Source organism: Abramis brama (assembly GCF_963993115.1).
Source record: "Abramis brama genome assembly, chromosome: 12".
Lineage (NCBI taxonomy): Eukaryota > Metazoa > Chordata > Actinopteri > Cypriniformes > Leuciscidae > Abramis > Abramis brama.
Window position 1 is genome coordinate 7,508,844 of NC_139974.1, and position 21,651 is coordinate 7,530,494.

General features: G+C 35.8%; 1 protein-coding gene across 1 annotated transcript; it reads left to right on the forward strand.

Annotated features, from left to right (window-relative positions):
- The first annotated feature begins 9,517 nt into the window (after positions 1–9,517).
- Positions 9,518–16,599, forward strand: LOC311093380 (E3 ubiquitin-protein ligase TRIM39-like). The gene is made up of 7 exons (XM_084130732.1): positions 9,518–9,699; positions 10,263–10,834; positions 12,303–12,398; positions 13,423–13,656; positions 13,748–13,886; positions 15,576–15,602; positions 15,755–16,599. Exons 2-7 carry the CDS (start codon positions 10,265–10,267, stop codon positions 16,300–16,302), a joined length of 1,614 nt encoding a protein of 537 aa, XP_083986858.1. The 5' UTR covers positions 9,518–9,699; positions 10,263–10,264; the 3' UTR covers positions 16,303–16,599.
- The last annotated feature ends 5,052 nt before the right edge of the window (positions 16,600–21,651 follow it).

The window sequence follows — 21,651 nt, forward strand, 5'->3', positions numbered from 1 at the left end:
GATCGAGTGATTGTTTAGTTCTGATGGTTTTAACAGAGACGGCAGGACAAATGTTCTGTCCACTGAGGTTTAGGACACAAGATGAAACCAAAGACCCCAGAGAACGGCTTTAATGGGACCCGGAGTCTCTCCTGGGACAAAGACACAATTTTCATATTTCCATAAACCACTGCATCTAACGGAAGAGTCATGAGAATTTCTTAAATCAATGGCTACAGATTATGTTTATAAAGGGGTTTGGAAAGATTATTTCTGCTTTGTGATGTTTTTAATCCTCATATTTTTGCTTCTGGACCTTTTTATGTAAAGTGGGTCTATTTGTACTTAAAATTTATCTGATCATCATTGATAAAAATGTCAAACCAAGCTGCATTATCAGCATTAAACCTCAATATCACAGACCTTTCCTTTTAAGGAACTCAGTGTCTCCATCAGTCCATCTTTCCACTGGATGTGTGTGGAAAGTCTGCAGTGAGAAACCTGTAGAAATTATTAAAACAAGCAAAATTTCCTGCCAATGGGGTATGAAAAATAATCTGGTTTCTGTCTGAATTAAGATTATTTTTCTTACTCCACTGGTAGATAATGTTGATTTTTTTTAAACAACAAAACACTTCATTTTGATTTATATCCCCAGAAAACCAGACATAATATCTTATCAGATATCTAATCTTTTATTTGTTTTTAAAGTGAAAACATAATTTGACTTAACCTGAAATGATATTTGAAAGTTGTTGTTTATTATGTAACAAATATTTTATGAAAGGAAACGACAGCAGGATCAGTTTTACTGAAGCCATTCATATGTAAAAATACATCAAACATTTAAAAACAAAGTTAAAGTATTCTTTTGAAAGCAACACAAATAGGAAGCCACCTGTTAAATCATTATTAATATGTGAATATTTCATATGAGACTTATTAAAAATGAATGGATAAAACACCAATGCATGTGCATTAAAATAGTGCACTGTAAAATTCACTGTTTAATACAAACAACATTTTCTGTCCACATTCTAATGCATCATTACATGATTCAATCCTGTCTCGCTGAACACACACCTCACATATTAACACTCAGTGTGTGTTTTGTTCAGATGTAAGTTTCATTGAGGAATGTTGATGTTGGAGGGAATTTAAAGGCCTGATGTTAATGCAAACACATGGAAAATTACTCAAACGTAAAATCAAAACTATGCAAAGAAGGACTGCAATGATGAGAACAATAAAATCTCAGGAAACTGAGTCACTTTGACATGAAACACACGTTGAGTTCAAATTATTTGAGTTTATCATTTAAACTATAAAATGCATTTACACAATCAAATGTGTCGTTCTAGTTTAGAGATTTTTAACATACAGATTTGGGAGAATGTAACCTAAACTTTACATGTATAAATGATGTCAAACGTTTCATAAATGTGTTTCTACAGAAGCAGTTTTGAATTATTTGGCATTGCAGTTTTTGCAGAGAATCTTTGTCCCGTCGGGGAAGAATCCAGCGCCGACCAGAGACACCGAACACTCAGAACACTTAAAACACGACTGATGCCACTGACGATCCTCAAACGACACGTACTTCCCTTCTCCAAAACCTGACAAAAACATTGAGAGGAGTTTCATTTTGAGCAGCCGTTTCTAAAATCTCTATAACAACATTATCATAATTGCATATGAACATCATTTAAATTGTTAATAAACATTGATAAGGACACACTCTAAGAAAAGTCTGTAAAAATGTGGAACAATGTGTTAATGAAGGAATTTTCCGTATCGATGTTTCACAGGTGTTTTACCTATGGTTAACAGAAAAGTCTGTAAACTTAACTGTAAACAGAACTTTTCTGTTTTTTATGGATTTTTTTTACAGCTTTTTTAAATGACAAAAAAACAACAAAAAACACCAACATGGTTTATGCAACTTGTATGTTGTATGTTTAAGTCATGTTGCTTGACTACTTTTGTAATTTTTTCTATGTGTCACTTTTAGAGCTTGACAGCTCCAGTCTCCATTCACTTTCATTAAATGGAAAAGAGCAGCATGGACTTTCTGCGTAAAATCTTTTTTTGTTTTCCATAGAATAAGTCATTGGGGTTTGGACCGAGATGAGGATGAGAAAATCAAAATAAATCTATATAGCCTATTATATATATACACACATTTTTTATATTTTAAAATCTTTTTTTTTTTTTATATATGTGCTTTTTTTGTTGAATGTCATATTCGACACAATTTTATGGCTAATAGTATGATTAGTGAGAATATGAAGCTCATAATTGGAGGGGAAAAAACACCTCAATTTTATTCAAAGGTCTAAACTGAGAAAAAACATGCAATTTGTTGTTGCTGATATTTATATGCCCCATAAATGGATGAAATTCTGATTGTTTGTAATGTAAATAATTGAGATCTATATAACAGTATAGCGTACTTCATGAAATGCATGTAAAAATCCAGTAAATCCAGTCCAGTAAGTGTTCATCTTTAAATATTAATAACAATATAAACGTTATTCTTAGATTTACTTAAAAAAATCAAGATTTCACAGCAAAAAGACTCGTGAACCACGACCTGAAGGGGGACGTTATAGTTAAATTTACACTAAAAGGCCTTTTACTTGCTAAAAATGTATAAACTATCACTCATACAATAGATGGCATGTAGTAGATTGTGTACAAGTTTTCAGCAAAGTTTTGATAATGTTTTAGAAATGTGTGTATCAAATATGATACACTAGGCTTTAGGGTTAAAACATATAAAACAGTGAGATATTTGATATTGATATTTGAGTCAGATATTATATTCTCATAGGTCATGACCCGGTGGATGAGAGACTCTTGAGTCCCGATGAACAAGCAGAACTTTATTCAAACACACTCAACAGCCTCCAAACACACGACCCTGTTTATGTGACAACTGTCTCTTGTTTCTGACAGTGTTTGTGTTCTCAGCTGAAGGAACTGCTAATGAAGAGCGCTCTTGTTATAAGCACACATTAACACACACTGACCTGTGATGGGTTTGTCGCAGGCGGCACATGTTTGGGCGTACAGGTTACTGAAGCACTTCACACAGAACGGATCTTCACCCTGCATTGTGAAAGGCTGTCCGGCCAGCTGGACTTTACAACCCGAACACAAGAAACATTCTTTATGCCAGGGCTCGTCTCTGTACGTAACGCCACCCTGAACCAAGATCTGGAAGAGACGAGACCAAAAACACTGTCATTCACTGCGTACAACTTAACGACGTTAGCAATGAAATAAAAGCAAAAATACTCAGTATTTAGATTAATCTTCAGATGTGTGTAGTTTACACTCTTAAAAGTTTCCAAAGGGTTTTTTTTTCACTCATTTGCATAAACTCCAAAACAAAAATCTGAATATTGGATGAAGTCAGGTGCAAAATTCTTGTTTCATTATGTTGACATATTATAAATCAAAGGTTTTTAGAGAGAGGATTTCTCTTTTTATCACTCCATAAATCAGCAAATACTGTCAACAAATAAGTTTTCACCATGTTTTTAGGAATAAATTGTATAATATTAGGCAAATGATATATGAACAAACCTCTCAGTAAAAACCTTCAGAATATAGATATGAATAAAACTTTAATGTTTGGTGTAAGTGATGCTGAACTGGAGAAAAAAACTCATTTTAAAAAAGCAAACTTTAAAGATATGAATTGTAATTGAAATCTAGAGATGTAAATAAAGTACAATTAAAAGTGTATTTTGGATGTTTTCTTTACACCACCTGACGGAAGACGTTATCAAAAATATTTCACTATTGTAAGTTAATGTTAAATAGAGAAAAACATTTTACATAAAGTAACTTGTACTGTATTCTACTTGGTTGGACCTTGTTATTGAAACACAAAATAACCAATACAATCTCAAGCACCAAAAGCAGCCCATACTAATCATCTAAGTTCTCTTTATCTGGAAAGTATGCTCTTTTCATTTATTTATAGCCTACATGGTTGCAATTTAGGCCTAAGCCTTTTTTTTTTTTTTTCATAATTTCAAAGACGTTCAGTTATTGTGCTTAATTTTATGCCATCTATGTATCTTCCTGACAAAAAAAACAAACAACAACAACAAAAAAAACACTTTTATGTTTATCATTTTGAATAGAGGTTGATGATACAGTAAAATCCATTGGTGTAGCTATACATTGAAAATGGGTAAAATTCAACAATTTGGGATTGAGGATTGGGATTGAACAATATAGGGCCTTTAAAATGAAGATTACAAAAGAAAAGTTTATTAAGAATGAGAGTATAGAAGGATATTAAGATATCTTTGTTACTTTTAGAGTTACAGGCACACAAACTATGGAAAATACTATTTATGACACTCAGTAATGTTCAATTGTGTTGATAGAAAAAATAACAAGATACATTTCTAGTTTCAACATTATTTGTTCTTCAGAAAATGTGCGACCATTGAAAATGTGTACTAATTTACTCATGGAGCTATTGAAGATTCACGTGCTTTTTATTATATCCAACAAAGCAGGAAAAAACCAACGAAGAAGAATGAATAACAACTGTAGTGACACACTAGATGGCAATACAACAGTGACACCTATTGGCAAATTACTATATAACAACACTCCCACTTAATTTTACAATAGGACTAAGCCATTTCTTAGTAAATGATATTAACACACAAAAAAAAATAAAAAAACATAATTAGTCCTTTTTCCATGTTAATCGTTTTACACCCATAACATATTTAACACTAAACACAGTTTAGCCATTTAAAATCAGACTAAACAGAATTAAATGAAACAGAGTCCAATCTCACTCCTAAGATACTCAAACTTCTGTCTCACCAATGGCTTGGTCAAGATATCTGCCTTCATGTCAGCTGTGGGACAGTATTGCAGTTGTATTTGTCCATTCTGCACATATTCACGAATGTAATGGTAGCGAATGTCAATGTGCTTGGTTCTAGAATGATCAACTGGATTCTTTGCAATTGCAATAGCTCCTTGGTTGTCCTCCAGGATTACCACAGGAGTAGCATCCATTCCAAGATCACTTAGTAGTCGTCTTAGCCAAGCACATTCCTGAGCTGCTTGGCTAAGTGCAACATACTCAGCCTCTGCTGTCGAAAGAGCAACAGTTTCTTGCTGAGCCAACTCACTGCTCCTCCACACATTAAGAACACATTACCGGTTGTAGAGCGACGATCGTCCTGATCTCCAGCCCAGTCAGCATCTGAGAAACCGACCAAAGTTCCAGACTCTGACCGCTCATACTTGAGAGTGAGTTTCAGTGTTCCCTTCAAGTACCGTAGAATTCTCTTTACCGCAGTCAGATGTGCAACACTTGGATTGGCATTGAACTTTGACACAACGCTCACTGCTTGTGCTATGTCGGGTCGTGTGGCCATCGCAGCATACAGTAGGCTACCTACCATAGACTGGTAAATACTTGGGTTCACAGGCTTGCTGACACCATCGTTCCTTTTTAGCTTTACATTTACATCAGCTGGAGTTGCAACGGGATTTGCCTCATGCATAACATACTTTTGAAGAATGGCTTCAATGTAATGCTTCTGATGAAGGAACACACAGTTTTTTTCTTTGTCTTGGATGACAGAGATCCCCAAGATATAGGACAGTTCTCTCATGTCCATCATCTTGTAGCGCTTCTTAAGAGCGAGTTTCAGCTCTTCCATGGTTTCCATCGACTCTGTGATCAGAATTAGATCATCAACATACACAGCTAATATCTCCAGCTCCTGTCGAGATCTCACGAACACACACGGGTCTGATGTACTCTGTTTGAAGCCAATGTTCTTCATGAACTCTGTGAAAGTTTTACTCCAGCAGCGAGGAGACTGCTTCAGTCCATATATTGACTTCTTCAGCTTGCACACCAAACTTTCCTCCCCTGGTCTGATGTATCCCTCTGGTTTCTCCATATATATTTCCTCATCCAGGTGTCCATTTAGAAATGCAGTTACCACATCCATCTGATGCACATGCATGTTATTCTGGACAGCGAAGGACAGCAACGTACGAATTGAGCTAAAACGTACCACAGGTGAAAAAGTTTCATCGTAGTCGGCACCATACTTCTGTGAGTAACCCTTAGCAACAAGTCTGCACTTGTATCTCTCCACTCGTCCGTCACTATGATGCTTGACTTTAAACACCCATCTCGATCCTATGGCCTTCCGATCCTTTGGTAATTTCACTAAATCCCACGTCTTATTTTCCAGCAGTGATTCATATTCCAAGTCAGCCGCCTCCTGCCATTCCTTTGCATTAGGACTCATCATTGCCTCTTTGAGTGTGCTTGGTTCTGCAACACAACAAACACTTGCATAATGATCAACAGTCACCAGGTCGGCAAACTCATCATAACCATATCTCTTAGCTGGTTTTCTGATTCTGCCACCTTCTCTAGCAGTTTCATCGACAGTAGCATCGACTGGTGTTCTCTCGTCAGTTTTCACTATAACTTCGTTCTCCGAACAAGAAATGTCCACTTCTTGTTTCAAGTCAAAGTCTGACTCGTTGAAGATCACATCCCGACGAATTAGAATCCTCCTTTTTTCTTCATCGAACAAGCGATAGCCCTTGGCATTGTTGGCATATCCCACGAAACACAGCTTCACAGCCTTCTTGTCCAATTTTCTTTTTTCTGTGTCTGGGACATGTGCATAAGCTACACAACCAAACACTTTCATGTGACTCACATTTGGCTGTTTGTCGCACCATCTCTGGTAGGGCGTCACTTGTTTCAGTACAGATGTGGGGAGTCTGTTCTGTATGTAAGCTGCAGTCGCTACAGCCTCTGCCCAGTATGACTTTGGTTATTTAGCGTGAGAGAGCATGGTTCTCGCTGCTTCAATTAATGTCCTATTTTTTTTTTTCTGCAACACCATTTTGCTGAGGTGTGTGAGGTACAGTTGTCTCATGGTGGATACCTTGAGCCTTCAAGTATTCTTGAAATTCTTTGGATGTGTATTCCCCACCATTATCCGTTCTTAGTCTTGCTATTTTCTGTCCGCACTCATTGGATAATGTTTTCTCAAATTCCTTGAATTTGCAAAGAACTTCACTCTTCTACTTCATAAAGTATACCTTGCAACATCTAGAATAGTCATCAATAAAAGTCACAAAGTACTTTGATCCACCTACCAATTCAGTCTGCATGGGACCACAGACGTCACTATGAACCAACTGTAGTTTACGTTTGGAACGGATCTCTCCCACTGGCTTATGTGGCTTCCTAGACAGCTTGCCTTCCACACATGCTTCACAGAAGGGAACTTCTTTCTCTGCAGGAAAGTCCACTCCATTCACCAGTTTTTTAAGTTCCTTCAACTTAGTGGTGTGACCCAGTCGCTGGTGCCACAAACTGGCTGCTATTAATGCACTTGACGCACAGTGACAGACGGGCGAACTTCCCTCGACATCCAGCTGATACAATCCATCAGATCTTTGTGTTCCCATTCCTCTGAGATTTCCATTTTTATCACGGATGTAACAGCGAGACTTCTTGAACTGCACCGTATTTCCTTTTTTTACAGCAGCTCCCACTGAGAAGAGATTCCCGGATAACTTGGGAACATACAGCACATCAAACATTGTGACATTTTTTACATCACTGTTTTTTAATGTCATTCTCAGTTTAACGTTACCAAGTCCTAGAGCATCAACCACTCTGCCATCACCGAGTTTCACAGACTGTGCTTTTGTTCTTCATTTATCAATGCTTGCTGAACAAACTGAAGCGTTAAACTGTCCAACTTAGTTTCCAGTGCAGTGACAATTGTAGCATAGCTTGGTGGCAAGCTACCCAGTAGTGTTACAATCTGGTCCTCCTCTTCAATCACCGCACCTATTGCCCCTAGCTGGTCAGTTAACTCCTTCATTCGTTTCAAATGTTCAGTTATGTTTTCTCCTTCCTTCATTTCACATCTGAAGTATTTTTTCTTCAGAAACAGTTTGTTTGCAAGAGTGTCTCTCTCAAAATGTCCTTTTAGCGTGTCCCACGCTTCCTTAGGGGTCTTACAGCTTGTTATCAGGTACAACTGGGGCGTACTCACATTCAGCACCAACACAGAAAACGCTTTTTCTTTCCGTTTTTCAAATTCTGCTCTTGCCTGTGCATTTGCTCCTTCTGCACGTTGTCAGTCTCCATTACCATGCCCCATAGTCCTTTAGCTTTCATCAAATGTTCCATTTGAAATTTCCACGTTGCCCAGTTCTCTGGCCCACTCAGCTTTTCAATAAACAGTTTATCCTCAACACCTCAACAGTTCCACAACACTGTCTATTTAACACACACACAAAAAAACTGTGTAAAAGTACCTCTTCTTTGCTTTAGCGAAGATCTGGGCCCATAACCTATTGAAGATTCACGTGCTTTTTATTATATCCAACAAAGCAGAAAAAAAACAATGAAAAAGAATGAATAACAACTGTAGTGACGGCAATACAACAGTGACACCTATTGGCAAATTACTATATAACAACAGGAGCCACATTAACATCCCTATAAATTGGGGCTTAAAATGAACCATATTCGGCCTTAAAAAAGTAAGAAACCAAAATAAAAGTTTGTTAAGAATTAGAATCTAAAAGGATATTAAGATATTTTTTAAATGAGTTGCAGGCATGCAAATTTCGGGCAAAAAACAAAAAGTAGTGCTTTTTCCCATTTTAAAAATGTCACCGTTGGCATAGCTATAATGAAACAAAGATGGCTAAAGTCAACCGATTTAGCTAAATAGACCTAACAATCTCTGTGTAAAAGTAAAATAATGATATAATGATGATGTTCTTAAGTCATTTTAACCCCCCTGTAATCTGACTCCAAATCTCATGTGAAAATTGTGGCTTTTGTGAAATATGAAATATTTGTGAAATATTTTGGCTTTCTTCTTCATTTGTGTTTGTCTTTCTTCAAAATATTTTTTTTTAACAAAATAAAAAATTTGAGCCGGGAAAGTTTCTGAAATGTGGTTGCTTTTTCCATGAAATGACCCAAATGTGTTTGTCTGAGAACCTTTTATACATCTTTTGTACACATATTTAATTGCAAATTCTGAAATGATACGCACTGTGTGGTACAGTACAAATATGTTGAGTGTCCCTTATTCCGTCCCTTATTTTCCTATAAAGAACCACGATTGTCCCTTTTCTTTTCCATAAGTTGGCAGCCCTAAAACTGCTCAATATTAAAGCTTACAATTTGACTTTTTGTAAAGCTGCTTTGAAACGATGTGAAATGAGCGCTTTACAAATACATTTTGACAGTAACTTCATCTAACTTGATTCGTGTAAATTCATCAAAATATTATCCAATTGATCGTTACTGAAATCGCCATATCACTTAATATTTCTGTAGTACGGCTAAACAGCATAGTAGATAATAAATTCGTACATAAAGGAATGCGCATGCTCATGCCTCAAGCGTCTACGCCAATAAGATTGCTGTATTATAAACCAATAAAATCGGGTATGGGCGGCCTTATGTGTCAAACCCGCCCTAATCGTCCACTCTGGGGCACTCGGAGCTCTGACATCACTGTAGTTCAGAGAGAGATTCAGAGAAAGTGAAACTAACTTGATCAACAACAATATGGACTCCTGAAACGATCAACCTCTTTAAACTACAGAATATTTATTGATCCGTTCAAAGAGTCTTGTGGACACATCTGATCCTCACAGGTAAGAGATAGAAATATAAGAGAGATTGTGCTGAACAGGTTTCTAATGGAAGTGATCTGGTTTAGTAGGTTTATGTCAAACTGGAATAAGTTGAACAGAACCAGGTTTAAGCATATATAATACTCAACTATTTTAGTTGTTTACTGCACTGAAATGGTATCAGAATTGTATTTAAATATGTCATTTGATTGGTTGTGATACAAAGATTGGCGTTTCTGTCATTTTGTCACAAAACATAACTAGCCTACTAAAATGACCTGCCGATTCACTGAACACAAACCTGCTAAACTGCAGATGAAAATCACATTTACATTAAACAATATTAAGATGAAAATTACTCTTGGACATATAATATATTTTATGGAGAGCTTTATTTGTTGTAAATATATGAGCCCGGTGCGTCGCGCAGGTGTCGCTCATTATCAATCACGCCACCGGCCTCGTCCCGCTCGCCACAATATATTTTAATATTATAAGAAACTTAAATTGAGTGTGTGTATCAAGTGTGTCCAAACTTTAAACTAGTAGTGTAGGTGATTTATCTTCTTCATTTCTCTCTCCAGCGATGTCTTCCTCCAGTGGTCCACTGACTGAGGAGCTTCAGTGCTCTATATGTCTGGACGTGTTCACTGATCCAGTCACCACTCCATGTGGACACAACTTCTGCAAGACCTGTCTGAATAAGTGCTGGGACAACAGCCAGACCTGCAACTGTCCATATTGTAAAGAAACATTCAAGCACAGACCTGATCTCAAGATTAACACCACACTCCGAGAGCTCGTAGATCACTATAAAAGGAAAAGTCCTGAGAAAAAAGCTGAAGTTCTGAAAAAAGCTGAAGTTCTGTGTGACGTCTGTGAGGAAAGAAAGCTGAAAGCCCTGAAGTCGTGTCTGGTGTGTCAGAGCTCTTACTGTGAAACTCACCTGGAGCGTCATTTGAGAGTGGCAGGTTTAAAGAAACACAAACTGATCAATCCTGTGAGTAATCTGGAGGACTATATATGTCAGAAACATGAGAGACCTCTGGAGCTGTTCTGCAGAGATGATCAGACTATCGTGTGCCTGATGTGTGTTGTAACAGACCACAAGAACCACAACACTGTTTCTTTAGAAGAGGAGAGTGAAGAGAAGAAGGTAAAAGTTACTGACAAACCATAGTTCGAATTACAGGGGGTACTGGGGGGACAGAAATATCAGTTTTGGGGGGGTCAGATAATTTTTCTGATATTGTGAAAAAATATAATTACAGTTACAATACAAGTCAACTCCTATTTTCACTGTAGGAACATTTTAATGTAAAGCGATTTTAGACACCCCTATTGTGGACCGTACCATTTTTAACCACCGTGGCTAGAAGCAATGGAGATAGAGAACGACTTCAACTTCTCGAGCAAGTGCCAACGCTAAATGACAAAACGCTAGTTTCATAAAGTGTCATTCTTTTCAACATTCCTTATTTGTATATTCAAAAATATTTAAAATAATATAATTTAATACAGTTATAATTTTTCAGTGTAAATTATTTAATTTTATTGGTAACAGCCTAGTGTCTAATTATTTTAATTGAATATATTTATCAAATTTAAGAATTTGAAATGAAAGATGGAGCATACATTTAATAAAATTAGGGGAAAATGCCCTTTATAAAGGTACAAAAAATTATTCTGAGTTTTTTCAAACAGTGATGTAATGAAACATTGACAATTTAAGCTTGAAGGGAGTAAAGTCTCTGTTTAGGCTATTAAGGAAATTTAATTTTGCCAAAAGAAGAACTTTTATTTTAAATAAATGTTCATTTTAAATCAGCCTACTTCAGTGTGATATGTTACCATATTATCATGCTTAACACTGAGAATTTGAATAATTGTAATGTGATGATCAGATGCAGATATCTAAATCAAAGAATATGGGCGGTTTGCGGGTCGATTATTTATTTTTAATAGTGGATTTGGGTGACTCAAAGTGCACCAGATTAATGAATTTATCTTTAAAATGTACAAAATTTTCTTGCGGGGGGGCATGCCCCCGGACCCCCCCTAGAGATACCAAGCTCTACCCACAAAAACAATGTGGGAAACACATTAGGCTTTATGATGATCTACAAAAAAATACACATTTAATTATCTTATTATTAAAATACATTATTAGGATTTTACCACCTCCGCCTCATTTTGAGCCAGGGAAAACCCTGAAATAGGCAATAGGCTTCTTGTAAAGGTATTACTTTTTCTAGTAATTAGAATGGTATTTCAGTGCACTTAACTTCTAACTTTTGGGAGTTGATCAAAACAGTTCTCTTTTGGATATATAATAACAATGAGATATTCTGTAGCCTACTGATTATCAGTTTGTCGCATGTTTAGACCTTGTATGTGTGTTGCACAACACATGTTGCACTTGGCGATCACGGTGGGGATTGATATGGTAGTGGACCATGATGGTCATAGAAGAAGTGAAGGGGCAGTACCCCCCAATTATGGTGGGGTAATTCGCACTCTGTGACAAACTGATTTTAAATGGCTCTTATCATGAGGAATCACATGTTCTTTAATATAAATGAATCGATTATGAAAACATATTGTGTGTTGTTCTCTGTCTATAGACTCAACTGATGAAGACACAGAAAGACACACAGCAGATGATCCAGGACAGAATCAAGAAGATTCAAGACGTCAAACACTCAGCAGAAGTCAGAAAAGTGAGTTTAAAAGAATTTAATTAAATGAATTTTAATATCTATTGTTTTTTATCGAATTGCTGTATAAAAGAAATTCACACTGTTGGTCTGAATATCGACATGTCTGTGATTTCCTGATCACTTATGCTGGGTACACACCAAAATATTTTTTTACATCTTATAAGATTTTCTAAATGTGATAGACCACAAACATGAGGACAAAAAAACGTTTTGCTCCTATAGTGTGTGGTGTGCCATGATGTGACAAAGACAGCACACCACACACGAACAGATTTTCAACCAGAGTCTCGACTGTGAACACAGGAAATCTCGCAAAATCTTGTGAGACCTCAGAATAAGCATGGCGGACGATATGCAGGAAGAAATTGCGATGATAGTGTTTGGAAAGGTTTTACACAACACGTTGTATAAACATTCGTGCTGTTGCCACAAATCAACAAGCTGATCCTCCATCTCTGCTGTCCACATCAATTTCACTTTGTGCTGCGCCATGACTGCGTTTGTTTTGCTTCCGTCTTCCATCATCTCGCTTTCTGATTGGATATTGTTTCATTTCACTTAATCTCCAGATCGTGCGCGCGTTTGTCCTCGGGGTGCCCCCCACACATCAGGATTTCTGATCGTAAATATTAAACATGTTGTATATTTACGATTCGCGATCGAGGCGGCTCCGACGTTCTTCCGATTAGGTTCGGACACTTAACACACCTCACACCAAGGGAAAATCTGATAAAATAATCTGTAGAACCGTCAAGATAATTGGGACATAGCTAGGATTGTCGGAAGGGGGAAATCGGCCCTAAATCAGCCCGACTCTCTTTTGGTGTGTACCCAGCATTAGTAAAGTAATAACACATCATCTCTCCTCAACAAGACGCATGATTTGAGGAATCATTCAGTGCAAACGCTGCAGAATGAGGGATTTTGAAAACCGCCTAAAAACACTGAAGTATGAGAAATAATAACACTGATTCTTCTCTTAACAAACGCCACTAATAATGTGTTGATTGTCCTGGTTGAGCAGAGAAACACAGAGAAGGAGAAAGCAGCCCGTGTGGAGCTCTTCACTGATCTCATCCGCTCCATTGAGAGATGTCAGACTGAACTGCTGGAGATGATGGAGGAGCAGCAGAAAGCAGCAGAGAAACAGGAGGAAGAGCTCATTGAAGAGCTGGAGCAGGAGATCACTGAGCTAAAGATGAGAAACACTGAGCTGGAGCAGCTCTCACACACTGAAGATCACCTCCACCTCCTACAGGTCAGTCAACATCTCTCTGATCAATGATAATGCAGTATATGACACCATAACACTCCCCATGCTGAAGGATTTCTCCTCTCTCCTGCTGTAGATTTACTCATCCCTGTGCAGCTCTAGAAACACCAGGAACTGGTCTGAGATCAGTGTGAAGACTGATGAGAGTCTGGAGACTCTGAGGAGAGCTCTGACTAAACTGCAGGACTCTCTACTGGAGAAACTCACGCTAACTGGTACAGCAATATCAAATACACCATACAGATACATATATTTATCATCTTTTAATATCAGTAATGAAGAATGAGTCTGTTAAAGCTGAAATAAGAGAAGTGTGTGATCATGTGTTTGTGTCTCATTATCATCACAGTTCTTCTTGAAGAGAGCAGGTCATATTCATCTCTAATTTCAGAAAACATGCAGTAAATTCATCTTGTACTAGAAGCTTCATCACTGTAACCAGAACCTTGAGGCTTTAGTAAATCTGTGAACACTTTTAGATGAGAAACTACTGAGAAACATTAATTATTTATTATCTCTTTGTCTACATTTTTTGAATGCACATCAGATCAAATGATTTAATCAAGATTTTTAAACATTTCTAAGAAAATCTAATATGCATTATGGGTTTAAGAGGTACATTTTTATTCTTTATTATATCAGGCCTGCAGCTTACACTTTAAACTCATGTTTTTCTTTTTAAATCCTTTTTTTGTGCTTGTTTGCACTCCAAAAATACAGTATGATGAAAAATTGAGATGAATAACATTAGACACAAAAATAACATATTGATTCTTTTAACATCAGCAGAGAAACATTGACAGATAAAACATGATGTTGTACACAATTCTTTAAATATAACCTTAAATCTTGTCTATAATTCACACATAAACATTAGGGTGGTCCTTATCAAGTCCAATTTTTTTTTTTTTGCGAAATGTTAGTGTCTTAACCTCTTAAACTGTTCCTTTTAACTTCAAAATTAGAAATATGCAAAAATGTTGACAAAAAAATTGTATTTAGAGGTAGCTCAATCATGTGGAAGATTGCCTATGTGAAGCTGTGCGGCGTTATTGTGATATGCAAGTAATATTAAAAGTTGCTGCAAATGAACTACATTTTATTGAAATCAGAGCAACACTGACATGACAACAATGACAACAATCTAAAAAAAGCAGTTTTCAACAATCCCTCATTTCTGATGCTCAGCAGCCAGTGTTGACTTTTTGCAGTCTGGATAGATCCGTCGGTGATCTTCCACCACATGAAGGAGAAACTGCAGTTGTTCTTCAGAGTGTGTGAAATAGCCACTGTATTCTTGAATCAGAGCCACTCCTCTCTCGGCGTGATCATTGACTACTTTCATTGCATGTATGGTTGCATGTGCCTCCTGATAATCTGCTTGATTTGGCCAAAGTTCCGGGTCAATTTCAAGGAACGTAATGTCATTTTTTAAACCAAAAAATGTGCTCTAAACCCAAACAGTAACCAAGGTGATCATCAATAGAAATATGTATTGATTCCACCAGGAAAGGTAAATCTGCTAAACCGGGTCATGGATGGATTAATTTGGATTTAGTTTCTACAATAAGTAAACTGAGATATGTATCTAAAATACATATTTAGGAATATATGGTGCATTAGATGCTTTTATGGAGATTTTTTTGGAATTTTACTAGCCAGGTACAATACCAATTCAAATGATCTGTTTTTATGAAAATCATCAAAATCTCAGAAAGTTTAAAGCTATTGAGCTACCAGTAATTATTATGTTACTGCCATAAAAATTGGCATGCTGTATTTTCTTATATAAAGGAACAATTTGAAGGGTTAAGAGCATGACAATTGGAGACTTTAAAAATAAGGACCATCCTAATAAACATGTCAAAGATCTGATGATGTTTTATTGTCATGTGTCTCTACAGAACTGAAGAGGAGACAGCAGTATGCAGGTACAGTGTGCTGTCTGCACTACACTAGATTACATTCAGATACTCACAGCTTCATCACTGACCCACAGTATGATTAAACACTGATTACATATTACAGACATCATCACTAAATAACTGTATTAAGTTGTGATTTATATTCTCTGTTTTCTCAGTGGATGTGACTCTGGATCCTGATACAGCTCATCCAAACCTCATCCTGTCTGATGATGGAAAACAAGTGAGATGTGGAGACATTAGACAGAAACTCCCAGACAAACCAGAGAGATTTGATCCATGTATACTTGTTCTAGGAAAGGAGGGATTCTCCTCAGGGAGATTTTATTTTGAGGTGCAGGTGAAGGGAAAGACTGACTGGACTTTAGGAGTGGCCAGAGAATCCATTGACAGGAAGGGAGAGATCACACTGAGTCCCAGTAATGGATACTGGACTGTGGGTCTGAGGAATGAGAATGAATATGAAGCCTGTGCTGGTCCTCTTGTCTCTCTGTGTGTGAGAGTGAAGCCGCAGCGGGTCGGTGTGTTTGTGGATTATGAGGAGGGTCTGGTCTCCTTTTATGATGTGGAGTCCAGCTCTCATCTCTACTCTTTCACTGATCAGTCTTTCACTGGGAAACTCTATCCATATTTTAGCCCAGAACCTAATGATGGAGGTAAAAACTCAACTCCACTGATCATCACACCTGTCAAACACAATAAATGAATTTACAGCCTAATATGAAATACTCAATGAAAATTATTTATGTAATTAAAAATCTAAACATGTTTTGCTATTTTTTTCATCATTGGTTTTTCATTGTTAAAATCTATTAGTCTAGCTATAATTGCAAATTATAATGTAAAAATATAATGCTTGTTTAAAATTTTATTTTCATCTTTTCATAATTATTTACGCCATTGTTTCTCCCATCTCAACCTGACAAAGTGAGTCTTTGTTTTTTTGTTTTTTTACATCAAAATAAACCAAACTATGATAACATGATAAATTATATCAAAGCTGTTTCTACCATTTCAATTACAAAATGATCTGTGATAATACTGTTTGAAATCAGATGTTAATTCCTCAATATATATCATAGAACTGTATGATTACCATATTCATACACAACACTATGGATCTTCAAAGTATACCTAAAAACACCATGACTCTAAAAAATGCTGGGTTATTTCAAATATGGACAAACCCAACCACTGGGTTAAAAATCCAATTAAAAAAATGAAACCAATGGTTGGGTTTGTCCATATTTGACCCAAACAAGATTTTTTAGAGTGTATGATCATAGAAGAAGAAGAAGAAAATATAGGACCTTTAAAATATCTGATGGCACTGATATGAAGTAATACAAAACAAATATAAAACCTTATAAAAGAGTATCTTATAAAATTAAACCTCATAAAAAAAAAACATTTTCCTTCTTTCAGGACAAAGTAGAGATTATTCTATTAAATATTATATATATATATATATATATATATATATAGCTATTTATGTTTCATGTATTTTTATCTGTATGCAAATTGAGCACAGCTGATTTTTTACAGTAGATAGTGAAAATATAAAATTATAGAAAGCTATTCACATATTTAATTAGGTGATAAAAGGAGATAAAATATAAAAATATAGAAGATAAAATATAAAAGCGATATAGCAAAGCGCGGAGCAGTAAGCAAGAGCTGATTTTTACAGTAGATAGTGACAAAATAAGGCCATCATTTTGAAAATATAAAATTATAGAAAGCTAGTCACATATTCTGTCCTGAGAAAAAGAGTAGAAAACTTTATCTCTTTAAAGTAAACCAGTCACAGTAAATAAACTCATGTTTGGAGCGAGTAAATAATGAATTTTCATTTTTTGTGTGAACTATCCCTTTAAGATTCTCTGAGGCCCCTGTGCTACGTTACTGTAGATAATGTTCACTAGGTGGCGCTATATAGTTTCAAATCAGAAAATACAGACACAAACAATGAGGTTCATACAGTCATGGAAAACCTGGAACAATCATGTTATTTAAAAATGTTCAATTTAATTTGTTTAGTGATTTGTTTTTAGTTTACTTGGTGAGAATTGTTTGTTGTGAGTGCTATGTCTGGTAAAAAGATTTTGATCGTGCATCTTTAGTCCTGATTATGATTACAGTTTTTCTTGATTGCTTAAACACATTTCTTGAAACTATGCCTCGTATTCTCAAAACTATAAACACAAATCCATAACGTCTCACCCAATTCCCCAAACATCCTATTTTCAGGTCAAAATGAAGCTCTACACTCAAAACCATTCACTCTTGCTGAAAAACCAAACTTTGCCCTCAGACAGGACACACAAGCCCTCAAAATCACACACACTACAACATAGTCTTACACACTGGTGCAATAAATTCAAAACAACATTTCCAAAACTGGTAAGTTATGTTGCTTGTGGTTCGTTTTCACATGATGAACACAAAAGACACAACCAGTGGATACATTGGCACATTTTTATTCACTCATGTACTACACAGTACAACACACACACACACACACACACAAACAAATTTTTTTTTTTTTTTTACTCTCTCCTCTAAATTTTTTTATATTTATTTACAGTAAGATGTGTGTGACCATCATATGACAGTAAAAGAGCACACACAAACCATATTCTAATATGGAATTGTATTGGAATGGTAAAGAGTGTTGGTCGTGACAGGAGGGCCTCCACTCAAGGAGACAATATGATGGACACGTCTAAGAATGTTCCACGTATGGTTGAAATACCATCATCGGCCTAGAAAGATAACATTCTGGGAGTCAAGACTATAAAGGAGAAAGGATGCCCTCCCTTCACTGTCACACTCTGCAGCCGCTCTGTGTGACTGTACGACTGCTGGCCTTTTCTTGCAAGAAAATACACCTCATCAAAGACTATTGGAAATGTTTGTCTCTTATTCAGTGATAGAATTGTGTTTGCCACCACACCTCCTGAAGGTTCTCGAGGCGACGGTAAAGCGACTCAAATTTGGCCTTACTTGTAGCCCAGCCTCCCTCATAGTCATACCATTGATAAAGACATGGGCAACTAGAGTGGCTTGAATTTCATCTGAGACTGCTTGTCTTCTTGCCCTTGCCCTTCCTCCTCCTCCTCCTTCTTATCCCTCCTCAATCTCTTCCTTCATGTCTTTCTGGATCCATTGTTCCAAAACTCAATAAACTGATTTGGGCCCTTTTATCTATCTATTGAAGGATCTGATTGGTGTGTGTTAAATTTTGACTCTTAGTGTTTCCACCTGGGTAATTGTGTGCTAACTGAGCTGAAGCTTGAATGCTAGTGCTTTCTAAATGACAACATGGTCTAGGCAATGAGAAATGAAGGGATTTGTGTGTAGAGTTTTGCAGTGACAGTTCAACAAATCTGACTCATGTGTCAAAACAGGGAATAGTGTTTATAGTTTAGGGGGTGTGCTTTTTGATAAATGGCATTATGGTTTTGAAATTTTAGTTCAAAAGCCTGGTTATAGTGTTTAAGCAATAGAGAAAAACTGTAAAGGCCTGCACTCTATTTTAATGAGAAATGTTGCATTTATTGAAAATAATAATAATAATAATAATAATAAATGTTATGTAAAAAATATAGCTCATAAAAATTGTATAATTATTGCATAGTACCATTAGCCTGGACAGGGCAGGACTTGGGGGGCTGCGGGCCCCTGGGCTTGAGTTTATGTTTGGGCTCTACTTACGCAACAAACATCATTATGGAGTATAGCACAAATTACACAAACATTTAAATATGCTTTGAGTTTCCTAGAATAATTAGTATGCAACATGCCTATAGTCAAAGTTTATGGTAGGCTAATATTAAATAGTCATTATAATACAATATAATGCAGGATGTGCTCTATCGGTTGAGAGAAGATCAAAACTCTAATAATAAAGCCAAGAGATGAACAGTGTTTTTAAATTCATTGTCATATCGGTGTCCTCTTATGACAGATTCTTAAATTTAGTCAACAAATTCAATCAGAACAAAGACACGATTATTACCAAATAAAAGGAAGGCAGTTATAATTATAATTGCATAAATTATGTTACAGTAAGAGATGCATGTTTTACAGGTTTTTTTATTCGCTTTGGTATTTTCACAAGTAAGGTGTACATTTTCAAAACTCTTAGTGCTAATATTACAACAGATCATCAAAAGTGCACTTTTTTCAAACGTTTCATCATGTTTCCAATTGTGTAGTTCAAGACTCAAAATCACAAAGTATCATTTTCACAACACAAAATAACTGTTTCATCTATAAATGATTCATTCACACACAGTAGCCGCCATTACTATCAAACTTCCGATTTGCATCTCTTCTAGTTCAGTTTAATACATTTGTCTATTATTTAATCCAACTGATCTTAGTTATTAATCAATGAATCATTTGGTACACCTATAGATTTCTATAGATACAGATTCTATAGATATAGTTTGAACTTTGTTTGCAATTTCTGATACAGTTAACCAAATGTAATGAATTCTTTTTACATTTTAAGTGATTTTTCTTAGATTATAACCACTATGTTCAAAGTGTGTGTGTGTGTGTGTGTGTGTGTGTGTGTGTGTGCGTGTGTGGTCTGTGTGTCCTGGTAAACTCTACATCATGGGGACAAAATGTCTCTACAAAGATGGCAATATCTGAAATCCTTGTCCTTGTGGGGACATATACTGAAGGAAAACATGAGGAAAACATCTTATAAATCATACTACTGTAAGTGATGTGTGTTGAAAATGTCAAAATCCAGAAAGTTTTTTGTAATGAGTATATTTAATACAAATAGATTTGCAATTTGGAACAAAGCAGGATAAAGTAAAGGAGAGGAAACAGGCAATGACTGTATAACATCAGATTGATCAGAGATGCATCAGAAGAAGGGAGACGGGTGGCATCAAATATAGTACATTATGTGATACTGTAAACTGATTACCATGGTAGAGACGGCCACATTACTGTAACTCACCCTTCATCTGTAAAGGTCAACTACAGTATACAGTCATAATGCACAGTGAAAACATTTACTGTATTGCCAGCAAACTCTGTTCTAGCACAAAACCTCATGACAGTTTCATAACTTCATCACAGCTTTTGATAACACACTAGATAGATACTATTACAAACATTGAGAAAACATGAGAAAAAGGAGAATAAAGACTGAGAGTAAATGTTCAGAAATTACTAATTATATATATGTTTTGAACAATGTTGTATAGCTGTGTTTTCCTGTGTTCGTAGTCAAACTCAAAAATTAGTTTATTTTTAATTATTAAAAAATTGTATTATTTTATATGAAAAAGTAAATAATTGTATTTTATTGAGAATTGTTTTAGTTTGTCTTGTATATTTGTTTGATTAGATCAGATAGCATTTTAATCTGTCATATGGTCATGTTACAATGTACCCCACCTATGGGGCAAGTTGTCACATTTCACTTCCATTCGTTCGGGGTATTTTAAGAAAAAAGTATATACTGTACTATTAAAACAAAACCATATAATTGTACTAGACATGTTTGAAATTAATGTGGGGAAAAATAAATACTCTGAACCCTAAGTAGATTTACACAAACTGAGAAAGTCAAAAGTGTTACTTTGTGCCCCGCTCTCCCCAACAGTGCACATCCATAGTTTTAACTATGGCTGATCTAAGGAAAACTTAGGAAAATTAAGGAATTTCAGAGTATATGTTGTGTAATATCTGTGTGGTATTTTATTTCAAGTTTATTTTCACATTTTGTTGCACTTCACTGTGTAAATTACAAAAATACTGTAAACATTAATGACACCTTATATATTTATTATTTTAATCATTCCTCTGTAATAGTTAATAATTGTTTATTTTTGTGCATTATATAGTCTATTATAAAACATTTATTCCAATAAAGTAGTTTGAAGTTAAACCAACTACATACAGTACATTGGCAATCTCTGTATCCCATATTATGAAAGCCAACTCAAAAAACCAAACTCATAACAGTGATAACTTTTATTTCAAAACAAAGATGATAATTGTGTAAAAGAAATATGTACAGATA